Source organism: Condylura cristata, unplaced genomic scaffold, assembly GCF_000260355.1.
Source record: "Condylura cristata isolate star-nosed mole 26May11 unplaced genomic scaffold, ConCri1.0 scaffold00029, whole genome shotgun sequence".
In the NCBI taxonomy this organism is placed as follows: Eukaryota; Metazoa; Chordata; class Mammalia; order Eulipotyphla; family Talpidae; genus Condylura; species Condylura cristata.
In genome coordinates this window covers 4974729-4987239 of record NW_004567130.1, presented here as the reverse complement: position 1 = coordinate 4987239, position 12511 = coordinate 4974729, and the positions used below count along the sequence as shown (strand labels likewise).

The following is a 12511-nucleotide window of genomic DNA, read 5'->3' as shown; positions in this document are numbered from 1 at the left end:
GCCACCAGGGAGGGCCGTGGTTTTTCCCTTTCTAAATGAATTACTTAGTGGAGAAAAGCATGTGTGAGCCCCCAATGATGTTCAAGGTGAACAGAGGCCCTGAGAGGAAACATTCCGGACCTTCGCCCTTGGTCTTCCAGAAACCCCCTCTGGTGGCACAGACACCCCCTCCTGGGGCCTCGGGCTGCTGTCTGGGTGCACTTCCAGTCCCTCCAGTTTCAGGGAGCCCTGGTCTGCAAAGCTCAAATGGTGTTTGCATGAACAAACGTACTCCCGGGTCCTGCCCACTCATGAAGGACCCAGAGCATGGAGACGATGCATGCTGCACGTCCGGCAGCCGGCTCGCGCCAGACTGGGTCCCACAGGTCGCTCGCCTTTGCCCTCACACATGTTTAGCACCAGTGAGGCTCACCTCTGCCAACACGCCTGCTCACCTCTCACCATACCCTGCTCCAAGCACACAGCACACGTCCACGGGGCAGCTCCCCTTTTAGTACAGTCACGCACGGAACCCCCACCCCCGCCCCCGGGCTGGGCCACAGAGGCGCCGCTCACAGCAGCGCTGGGTAGACGGGGAACACATCAAGGATCTCACCTGATAGTGTATTTGTGCTCACTTGATGAGAAGTCCAGTTTTCACTGTTTGCACTTACCCCCATCTGTCCACAGTTTGAGCATTACGATAAAACCCTTGGGGGGGGGACCCCATTTGCAAGAAAAGAGCTGGAGGCGGGGCTGCAGGCTCAGTGGGTGGAGCCAGGCCAGCAGAGGGAGGGAAGGGGACCCCCACACCCACGGCCCTTCTGGAGGGAGCCCATGTCGGGCCCAGCCTGCAGGGCAGGGTACACCTGCCTTCCGAGTTCATCTGCCTTAGGAGTGAGTCGCATGGCATTGCTGGTGAGGCCCATTGTGACTCTGCAGATAGGGGCTGGGCCAGGCAGGCAGAGCTGTGGGGCCTCCTGGGGTGCCCTGTGAGCCAGGGGTCTCCTGACAGATTCTGCTGTAATTGAAGTGGGTGGTAGGTGTGTCATGTGACAGACGAGGATTAAGCGGCCCAGAGCCCCTCTGCGTGGGGGGGCCAATGACATGTTCCTGGCTTGTAGCTTTCCACCCGCAGGGCTCAAGCCAGCAAATGCCCCGGGCACCAAGGTCAAGGACAGAGAGCACCGCTGTGCTCATGCGAGAAGGCCCGAGGCCAGCTCCCCTTGCCTCAGTTGCCCTTCCTGCTCTCTGGAGATTAGGGAAAGTTAATAACAAGCTACCAGGGGCTCCCTGGAACCAAGGGAGGGAATTTGAAGAGTTGATGCTCAGGTTGTCGGTCAGACCCCGCCAGGCCTGGCTTTGAGGTGTGCCGGTGGCATAGCACCCTGCAGAATTTCTCCAGGCCCAGTCTACTGGGATGTTTTACCCCAAGAAGCCCACGCAGGGCTCTCTCCACCCTTGCCCTGCATGCCCGTGGCCCATGAGACAAGATCGCTGAGCAAGCACCATCATGGTCTTTCCTTCAAAGCCACTGGCATCTTCCCGCTGACCTTTGGGGCCCAGCAGAACTCTCCTTGAAGTTGGCGGGGGAAGTTTCTGTCTCCAGCCCTGGTTTCTGGAAACAGATCGGGAGTCAGGCCTTGCTCATCCTGCCTGTCGGCCATGCCAAAGTGCTGGGGCATCCATACGGGTTGGCATTTCCTTGGCGGTTCACGATTTGCTATTTCCTCTTCCTGGACCTTCACCTGCTCGACCACCCGCTTCCCTGGGAGCTGCTTCCAGTTCGAGCTAAGACAGCCCCCTCCTGGGCCACCCTGCTGCCTTACCACACCGCCACCCTGAGCCTCCGCTCCAGGCCCCCTGTCTAAGGTCAGAGCCCGTCCCTCACAGCCCCATGAAGACAAGACTGCCTCTTGCTCTTTGACGAAAACATGTGAATTTCATATAAAAGCTTTCAAAGACCTTTTGGCTAAAGTTTACACATATGCCTCCATACTGATACAGGCAGGAGGAACCCTAAACTGGCCAAGACCCCGCTGCCCAAATACTCTGCTGGTTACTGCCTGGGTTCTTCACCTGCACACAAAATTGTCAGACTGCTCAGGCTTAGAAAATAACAACAAAGGGATTTATTTAACAAACCAGGAAAAACACAAGTTACTGAGGCCAATAATGGCTGTTTACTTTACCAAAGTCGTGTCAGTGCTGTCCAGTCCTGCACAAAGACTGTCATGCTGGCGTCTTCCCGCCCCTGAGGGTGGGCAGCTCCTCTCCCAAATAGGCCCCGTGTCTCAGATGGCGTCTTCCTGCTGGTGTAGACACCAGCAGCCAGACACAGCCAAGGGCGTAGCAGGAGGTGCTCCTTGGGCCGCCAAAATGGCCCAGCACAGCAGCAGCAAACAGGTGCTCCTCAAGGCCGCAGGTGCAGCAGCCAAAGGACCCGGCAGATGGCCACACTCACGCCTGGCTCCGGTCTCCTACTTCTCCAGGCCACGCTTCAGCAAGATGCCTGTCTCGGGGGTCCTGTGTGCTCCAGGCCACACTTGAACAAAATGCCTGTTTCTGCGGGCTTCCCTTTCTCTGCCATGCCTAACAAAGTGTTTCAAAACAGCTCGGACAAGGCCGTGCACGTGGCCTCTCCACGTGGCCCGCACCACAAAGCCCAGCTCTGCAAAGCCCTCGCGGAGATGCTTGGGGCCGGCTACCTGCTACAGCCGCGGCTCGGCCTCCCTCTCTCCTGCACGGATCTTCTCTCTCACGTGTGTGCACAGCTCCCTTATATACTTTTTCTGTTGCTCCACCCTGCTTCTAGCACCGTTCCTGGACACTCCATTTTTTACCAGCAAACCCCTCCAGGGGACACCACCTGTAACCGTTTATGGTCTCAGCTACCAGGATCAACATCCACACATAAATATTATACACACACGACAATACGATTGTGTATAATGCTTATAATAACATACATCATGCATTTAGGTGAAGATACATGAAAGATAGATGCACATCTCACTATATGGTATAGGTGTATAAAATGCATATTTTTTCTAAAAAGAAGAAAGTTGGGTGGGGATGGGAATTCGTGTTTCATTCTAGGCACTTGCACAGAGGACGCAGCCTGGGTAGGAGCCGGGATCACAGCCCGCAGCTCTGGAAGCCGAGCCCAGGGCCCGAGGGCCTGGTCATCCTTGCTGCGTGGCTGAAGTCAGCTTTGCAGCTGGCCAAGGCTGGTCTCTGGGGAGAGGACAGCACCGCTGGGCAGGCAGGTGGGTCTCCCTGAGACAGGCTCAGGCTTGCTGGCACAGAGTCACTGCAGCCTTTCACCTTGCCATGTCCCTCCATGGGGAAAAACAAGCAGGGAAAACCTTCTGCTGCAAGAAAGGAGCGCCAGCCGCAGAAGGGGCGAGGGAGGAGCAAGCCTCACTCAACAGTGCTCTCCTTCCTCCAGGAAATAGTGAAAAGCCCAGAATTCATTCTTGGAGGGGCCACCAGGACTGATATCTGCCAGGGGGAGCTTGGTAAGTGGGGGGCAAAGGGGGGGGGTGCGGGCACACCCAGGCAGCAGGTGGTTGGCCAGACTGCTCGTGGGACAATGCGTGAGGTCTGTGAGCTGCCGTCAAGGCCCAAGAAGCACCGCACAGGTCCCCAGAAACTCACAGCACAGGGGTTGGGGGGACACTACTACCACCATCTTCTGCTCCTCTCTCCTTCCCAGCTGGCCACGAGCTTTGCTGAATGGAAGCCAGTGGGCTCCACATCCCTGGCACCCTGTTCCCCACTGGTTTTCAGAGAACAGAAAGACCCAGAGGCTCTGGTCTGACTGCTGGCTCCCATCAGGTGAACTCAGCCACCTGCGAGGCTCGCCCAAGCACGCGCTGCTTCAATCTTCCCAAACACTCTCCCAATTTTACAGATGAGGAACCCGAGATGAGGACAAAGTAAACTATCCGAAGTCCCAAACGTGAAAGATATGCAGAGGCAGGACTCCAAATTCCTCTTAACCACTCTGCCACACTGCCTCTGGGGTTTGTATTTTAAGGACCGCCTTCTCCCCTCCATCCCGGAGGAATCTGACAAAGACACTCTACTAGGAGCCTGAGCAGACCCCAAGTTACTAACAGCTGAGGCCACCATTGTGGTCTGAGGGTGAAAGAAGACATACTGGAAGCTTCATAGCAAGTGACAGTTACCTCACAGAGCCCAGAGGTGAAACCTGGAATGATGATCAATGACCGATGCATAGATAGACAGACAGACAGACAGATGAATCATGATGTATAGCTAGATGATAGAAGATAAACAGGTGATTGATAGAAAGGTAGACACATAGACAATGGACATAGAGACACAGACATAGTAGATACCTAGAATTATACACTCTAAATATAATCTTCACTTCAAAAAAATGTGTTCAGACTGGTCTTCATTTTCTGAGGCTTAGCACCCCTGGAGACTCTCCCTGTTCTCTTCAACATCTTGCTCTCAGTTGTCAATCCCATTCTTCTTCTACCTCCCCTCAGCTGTCCCTAGCTCCATCCCTTAGTGATACTTTCTTAGGGATTATCATTCACTAGAAAATCGTTGATGAGTCTCCTTTGTTTTTATCAAAGTTTTGCTTCGTCACTTTGGTATAAGCCTGTTTTGGAATTACAACCTTAGTTGGTAGTTGATTATAAATATAATTTTGTGGCACTTTTTCTATATCTGAATACTGTACATAGCATATAAGTGAAGGAGGGTCTCCCTGGTGGCCCAGGAGTTAAGTCTTAGCATTATCACTTCCGGGGCCTGTGTTCGATCCCCAGCCAAGGAGCTGACCCAAATGTCACAAGTGACCTCTCCTGTCTTATCCACTGCTCCCCTTAGCAGTGTATTTCAGTAGGTATATTGTTCTGCCCCCACTCTGTCTCTGGTGAACCCTCTCACCACCCCACATCTGGCCTGTACCCAAATTCTTCTATGCAAAAACAACAACAAACATGAATGAAAGACAATAATAAAATGGTCCGCTGTGAGCTGCTTCCCCCAAATAAGCACTTGACTAGCACTAACACTTCCTTGCACCTCCCTACCAGTGGCCATCTGCATGCTTTCATCTGACAAACTGACTTTTAGGGGCACCCTCACCCAGCAACATGCTGGAGGTGGCCAACCCTACCCATTGGCACAGACTCAACAGCAACAAAAAGTTTCATCTCTTCTGCATTGTTTTCCCTTGTTTTCAATTGTTTGAATTGAATAGATAACATTGGCTTCTAAATTTCTCTGTTCAAAAGCTGAGCACATTTCTGGCCAAATTGTCTCTGCAACAACCAAAAAAGTATTGTGTGGCAGTGTCCCAAGTCTAGTGGCCCACAGAAGTTTCCAGAAATGTCAACTCTAGGAAGCCACACTTGAGTTCTAATGAATTCGAGTGGCCTGATGGACTGTAAGCAAATAGAATTGGGGTAGAATGGGGAAGTGCTGGTGGCTACATAGGAAATTCTAAGTGTCTGCTCAGCCTTCTTTCATAGGTAGCATGCAGAACTCTGGGGTGTGCATCTGAGGCACCCACCCCATTCTCAGCATGAGCTCACATGAACACATGAACACACATGGAGGTCAGTGCAATGCAAGCTTAAAACACTGCTTGATGACTGCACTCATTGTTGTGTCTTCCCCTGAATGGAGGCTAACTTGAAGATTACAGCTGGAGAAATCAGATTAGTCTACAAATCTTGAAAACGCAAGATAAGTGAAAGTAGATGCCCGTGGAGCTATTATTACCCACAACTAAACCAAGTGTAGCCTAGGGAGGCATAGGCCCCAGAAAGGTGCTTCCTCGGCTCAACAGGGGACTAGTTCTGTGCTCGCCCAAGTGCTCCAGGCCGAGCAGGCGTGAGAGGTGACTCCCTGGCTCCGCTGACATTAACTCTTCCAGCCCCGGTCTACTGCCTGTCACAGAGCCGATGAGCAGTAGAGCACACGTGAGACCCACGTACCCATGATGCTGCCAGCACACGAGCTGTGGGTGGTGAGTGGGCAGAAGAGCTAAGAAGGGAGGCAGAGGGAGAGATTTGCTGGTAACCTTCCCATATTTCAAGATACAGAGAAAGACATGGCACACTGGGCATGGCCCATGTCACCTGAAGGCATAGAGGTGTCCTGTTTAGCACAAACCAGCAGTGAGAGTTGTAACAATGACTTTTCCTTACAGGCGACTGCTGGCTGTTAGCGGCCATTGCCTCCCTGACGCTTAACAAGAAAGCACTGGTGAGAGTGGTCCCCCACGACCAGAACTTTGGCTCTGATTATGCTGGGATCTTCCATTTCCAGGTAAGAGGGACAACGCTTGGTCAGTGATCTTACCTCCGCGTGCTCAGCGTGGTGTCAGGTGTTTCTGTGGCTGCTTGGCCATCCTGGGAGTTGGGGGCAGGAGGGCGATCCTACTTGTGTGGGAGCTGCACCTCAAGTCACTCTTTGTCATGAAGCAGCCACTAGGGACATCCTGTGAGGTCCTCTCATAAGGGACATGTTCAGGGACACAGACACAGGCTGAGCCAATGGAGCAGGGTGGAATCCTTGAGGTTGACAGTGGGTGCTGGGGTGGAATCCTTGAGGTGGACAGTGGACACTGTGGTGGAATCCTTGAGGTGGGCATTGGGGTGGGATCCTTGAGGTGGGCGCTGGGGTGGAATCCTTGAGGTGGACAGTGGACACTGAGGTGGAATCCTTGAGGTGGATGCTCAGGAGGCCCCAGCAAGGCTGGAAATAAATGGCTTCTGCTGACCTCTTCTCTTTGGTTGTCTCTTTCTTCTTACCTTGGGCTCTCTCGGGCCAGACGAATGAGAAGGAGCCACAGAGACACTGTCTGGCGAATGCATGTGGGGCCTGCCTACATCATGCACACACCAGCACATGCACACCATGTGCACGCAGTCCCGGGCACATGCGTGGGAAAGGACGCATGCACACCCCATCCCATCCGCCCCCCTTTGCACACTTGGCCCAGGTTTCAACCTGGCTCAGGACAGGGGTGCAGCCTCCCCCTCTTCCTCTGTGTAACTGGCCAAAAAGTCAGCCGTAGGAGCACAAGCTCCAGGCCAGGAGGGACACGGGGGAAGAAACACTTAAGACAAAACCTGTAGCTGGGTGGCGGAGAGGAGTAGAGAATAGAACGTGAATGTGCAGCGGCAAATCAAACCTTCCGAAAGAGAGCGGGTAAGAGGGCCCTAGAGTGTCCCCCCGGCTCTGATGGGGCTGCACAGAGCCTGGGAGCCACGCAGTGCAGGCAGGGTGCTCTGTCGTGGCTTCCTGCGCAAAGCACAGCAGAGCCCAACACAGACCCACGTGCAATTTTCCTCCAGATCAGAGGGGGAAAGCAAGGTGACACCTTGGACAAAGGGGGCTGGGCCTCCTGGGAGACGCAGCCCTGACCTTACCCCACCCCCACCCCTGACAGTTCTGGCAACACAGCGAGTGGCTGGACGTGGTGATTGATGACCGGCTGCCCACCTTCAGGGACCGCTTGATCTTCCTCCACTCAGCGGACCACAATGAGTTCTGGAGCGCCCTGCTGGAGAAAGCCTATGCCAAGTGAGTTGCCCAGCGCCCAGCCCCCTGTCCCAGGGAGGCCAGTCCCCCTCCCTGGAGCCTTTTCAGGGACCCTCTGTGGTGAGGGACCCTGAGGCGCTGGGACTATCTATTTGGGGCCACCTGCCTGGGGCCCAGTCAGGGTTGGAGGTGGGAGAGGAGAGGCTGCTACAGCTGCCCCTCAGGCCCAGGCGCGCCTGTCCTCACACACGGTGACGGCGACCCCTTCCTCTCTGCACGCCAGCCCGCCTTCACAGACGCTAAGGTGGAGGGGTGCATTCTGGCGGCTTCCCAGCACGCACAGCCAGGGCGGAAGATCACACAGAGTGTTGGCCAGTGGAGACTGAGATGCCGCCTCCCGCCTTCGGAATTCTCCTTTAAAAATAATGTTTAATTGTAAATTGATGGTCTTAACTATGTTTAACTGTATCATTCAACGCCTTTGAGTTCATTCACACTGTTAGGCAGCCGTCACCCACACAGCTTCACCAGACTCGACTCTGCACCATCCAGCACTACCACCCCACCCCCAGCCTGACCATCACCTGCGACTTTCTGTCTCTGGACTTGACTAACCGAGGAACGCTGGCCAGTAGAATCTAGAAAGTCATTTCTAATCACCATGGAGTGGCCAGACCTCCTCTGGTGTCAGAGTCCAGCTCTGACAAACAGGCAGTCAGGGGTCTTTTTCCTGAAGGGTGAGGCGTCCGGGGAAATGATCAGTTGAGGCAGACACTGGCACTCTAGCTGGTGCAAGTATCTCCTGCTGAACATCTCAGCGGGTCTTTATTTATGTGTTAAAGCCGGCAATGAGATGACATCAACAGAAGTATCAAAGCAAAGTAAAAATAATCATTACATATTTTTTCATAGTCACTTGGAGACGCCCGTGGCTTCATACTAGAAAGAAACTAATTTGATCATCTTAAGAAAAACATAAGAAATAATCAAGGCTTCTAAATGTCCCTACTTTCCCAGCAAAATCAATCACCTGGCACATTTGGTAATGTTGAACCACCTGACTAACTCCCTAACGTAGATTCTTATCCCTACATCCTATTGTTCTAAAAATCATTTGTTCCTAAGAATATCACTAATATATTGTCTTCCTTGAAGTTCTACTTTTACAACTTACCATTCTTATCTCACTCCTATAATCATCGTCTATCTTAGTCTGGTCTAAGCTAAGGGTATCTAACCACCATGTCACCTGCGAAGCATTGACCTTTAGAGCACACCAGAAATTCTACTTATGCCGCAAACACACCCCCTGGTGAGATTCCAGTCACCCGCCACAGTTAACAATTTTGTTTCCCATTGTCTTCAGGGCCACAATCTGTTTTTCCTAGCCTCGTGCAATGTTAATTCCTGTTATGTATTACCAGTTAATACCTTAACCCAAGTTAATTTAGACAGGCCACTCATATAACCGATTTTTGGCTATTATTAACCAAGAACAAATGAGGAAGCTTCAGCAGGCACTGCTGTGGAGAAGCCCATGGTTTCATCTTCTCTGGAGGTTTAGAAAACCCCTCATCTTCTCGGGAGTCCCCCCAATGCCTGGACCATGTCATAGACAGCATTGGTTGTGCGGCCTATGTCACCCTGGCACTGTCAAGCTTCAGCCCAGCAACTAGTCAGCCAAACCCCACGATAGCAGAGCCCCGGGGCTCAACCTGGATCTCTGAGCCATGGACATCTGTCCTCAGAGACAGGAAGCAGAGGTTGGCCATGTTTCTGCCTCCAAGTGGGTATATACGTGGCCAAATAAAGTGAAGGTCAACTAATCCTGCTATCAACAGGACAGGATTAAACCATGAAAGAACCAAAGGCTCCCCTTTGCCCACGGGCCCACCTCTATCTGTGTAAACACCTTCAGTGCCACTGACAGGCTGGGGTGGGCAGAGGGGACGCTTTCCAGTCACGGTGGGGCCACACAGCCCTTGGGCGAGTCCCACCCTCAGGAACCGGCCCTGTCTAAGGCCAGCTTCTCTGCTTGGAGCTGGGTTGGGCGTGGCTTCATTCTCCAAGAGTCCAGTCAAAGGAACCCCTCACCCCCAAACACCCAAGTTGTGCAAAAGACTGGAGTCAGTTAGTGAGATTTGGAACCTTGGCCTCAGGAAGAAGAGTAGAGTCTAGGTTTCTAAAGAAGATGGAAAATGAGTTCATAGAAAGATGTACAACATGATTTGTCATTAGGAAACTGTCAATGAAAACAACAGTGAACACTGCTACACACCTCGACATTGATGTAAAACTCATGCAGACTATACACACCTACACGGAGACATGCGTATAAAGTATGTGTACACATGCACAGCCCGTGTGTAGGTACGCGTGGGCAGACACCTGCAGACAAGCTGTGTGTGTGCAGTACATGTGTGGTTGTGTGACTGGTACCTGAGATCAAGAAGGAAAAGATCCTTAACCCTCTGTCTACACAAATAATCCCTTCTAGGTCAGGGGCTATGAGGAGAGGGAGACTCACTTAAATATCACAGCAGTCCTAGAAAGGAGAGTGCAAACATCCCCCTTCTTTGCAAATCATGGTTGTGAGTCCTGAGTGGGTTTGCACAAGAACACTCAGCTTGAAAGAAATGGGCCTGGCACTTGAACCCGCAGTCAGTCAGGGGCCAGTGTAACCCACACCAGGCTGCCTATCTCACAGAGACTGCTTGTGCCTTCAGAACATCAAGTAAACCCCAACTCTACTTCATTCACACCTTCCTTCCAGCCACCCAGCCAGGACAAGCCTTGGGAGTGGTGGCCCATTCAGTTAGAAAAACTCTGGCTAAGGGCGCCACCTGGTGGCCATCCTTACTCCCTGCAGTCGTTTCTAAACTGTGCCTTCACAGGTTAAATGGGAGCTATGAGGCTCTGAAGGGGGGCAGCACCATCGAGGCCATGGAAGACTTCACTGGGGGTGTAGCTGAGACCTTCACAACCAAAGAGGCGCCAGAGAACTTCTATGAGATTCTAGAGAAGGCCCTGAAGTGGGGCTCCCTGGTGGGCTGCTCCATCCATGTAAGTCGCCCACTGGCCTCTCCCGGCCTGCCCTGGGCCAGAGTCAGAGGTGTGAGCAGTGGGCTGAGCACACACAGGAGGGGGGCACTTCCGGGACTGGGGGTGTCAGCGTTTATTTATTTTAATCAAAGCAGAAGTTTCTATTTTGTGCCTTTCAAGTTACAAAGCTCAGACATCCTGGCTGTAGCAGGTAGAACAATCCCGACAAATTTCTCTCCCTTTCTCTACCCCTGGGGTGCTGTAGCCCCTTCTCAACTCTGTCCTTGCTCACACAACCAGGTACACACACTAAGGGACACAGAGCTAGGTTTGGTTTCATGAAGGAAATCCCACTGTTTTCTGAAACCTTTTTTTTTTTTTTTAAGATTATTTATTCATGCAGAACTGGAGTACAGGCTAGTGGTGCTGGGGGTGAGAGGATTCACCAGAGACAGAGTGGGGAGCAGAACAGGCAGATTGACAAAGTACACTGCTGAGGGGAGCAGCAGGCAGGCCAGAGGAGGTTTGCTGGGCCATGAGGGTCACCTCTGGGGCCAAAGATCGACCTCGCACTGAAACGGCTGCGGCTGGCTTGCAGTGCTGTGCTTTAACCCACTGTGCCACCAGGGAGGGCCCCTGAAAGCATTTTTATGTCATACATCATGAGAAATACGTCAGTAGATACCTAACAGTATTTTTTTCAAATTTCTTTATGTACATATACAGAGTTTTGCCTAATATAGCTGTGAAACTTATTCAAGTTTTCTAGAATTCTTGAGTGAACCTTGGAAATTTGTTCTTTGCTACTGGAACACCATTTCCTTGTGTTTGCAAGTTGGTGACACAGAGTTGGTTGTTACATTGGGCCCGTGTGAGGGGATGATCAAGTAGTTCTCTGGGGGACCAAAAAGTCAACTCTTTTCTTGGAGATGAGGGACTTCTGGGGAGAGTCTTGGAATGACTGATTGTCTCTGCTAGGAGGCGTCCTGTGGAACAGTTTGTAGGTCCCCTTCTTGGGGAGCACAGGGCTGGGTCTGGTCTGGTAGGGGAGTGACTTACATACTGGGCGCAATAGTGCTATTTTCATGTTTTAGGTCGGAAATACTGCAGAGTCTGAAGCCCGGACGCCTTCTGGTCTCATTAAGGGCCATGCCTACACCGTGACGGGAATTGATCAGGTGGGTGACATGAAGTACCGCTGATGGTGCAGGGACAGTCATGACAAGCTCATCCTTTTCCTTAGCGCACTGAAGCCTAAACTACTTTCAGGCATGTCAGAGACTGTATCATCTAGAGGAGGCAGCTAAGATTTAAAACAGCAAAACAGGGAAGAAAGCAACGTGTGTTTCCATCATAGCCCCCAATTTGTGCGGCAGGTATGGGAAACTGATCTCTGTTTTTCTTTTCTTCCCTAATTCCACAGCAAGACTGTGGTAGGGTTCTCTAGAGAAAAGGCTCATTAAAAAGGGTGGGGGGCAGATACACAGAGCTCAGCGCCTGGCTGGACAAAGACCGATGCAGATGTGCTTGCAAGAGGGGCTGAGGCTCGTCGCTGCTGCCGCCTCACAGCCAGGACTGCAGTGGCCCCTCAGTATCTGCGGGGATCGGTTTCGGGGAACGCTCCACCCCTATGGGTTCCAAAGTCCACAGATGCCCGAGTCCCTTAGAGTAGCTTCTCCATACCCAAGATTCGGCCAACAATGGAAGAGCCAGAGTTGGCTGGATCTGAACTTGAAGCTCTCTGATAGCATAAAAGCCAAGAAAGTGGACCAACTCGTTCACCTTCGTACTGTCTTTTCATCTGTTGTGTGATGTATATACGTAGACACCTGTGTGGGTGTGGGGGGGGAGCATATCTAGATATCTAGCTCCTGCTCTCTCTACATACATATGTATCATATGTGGCTCTCTCTGGATATATATCAAATTATATATATATATCAAATTATATATA

At 52.0% G+C, this 12511-nt stretch overlaps 1 protein-coding gene across 1 annotated transcript in view; it reads left to right on the top strand.

Annotated features, from left to right (window-relative positions):
• Nucleotides 1–12511, top strand: part of CAPN9 (calpain 9) — a 42806-nt gene that overhangs the window by 9286 nt on the left and 21009 nt on the right. The window contains exons 5-9 of the mRNA XM_012730826.1: nucleotides 3431–3500; nucleotides 6179–6297; nucleotides 7424–7557; nucleotides 10410–10578; nucleotides 11652–11735. Coding sequence (XP_012586280.1) covers nucleotides 3431–3500; nucleotides 6179–6297; nucleotides 7424–7557; nucleotides 10410–10578; nucleotides 11652–11735 — 576 coding nt within the window. The remainder of the gene's footprint in view (nucleotides 1–3430; nucleotides 3501–6178; nucleotides 6298–7423; nucleotides 7558–10409; nucleotides 10579–11651; nucleotides 11736–12511) is intronic.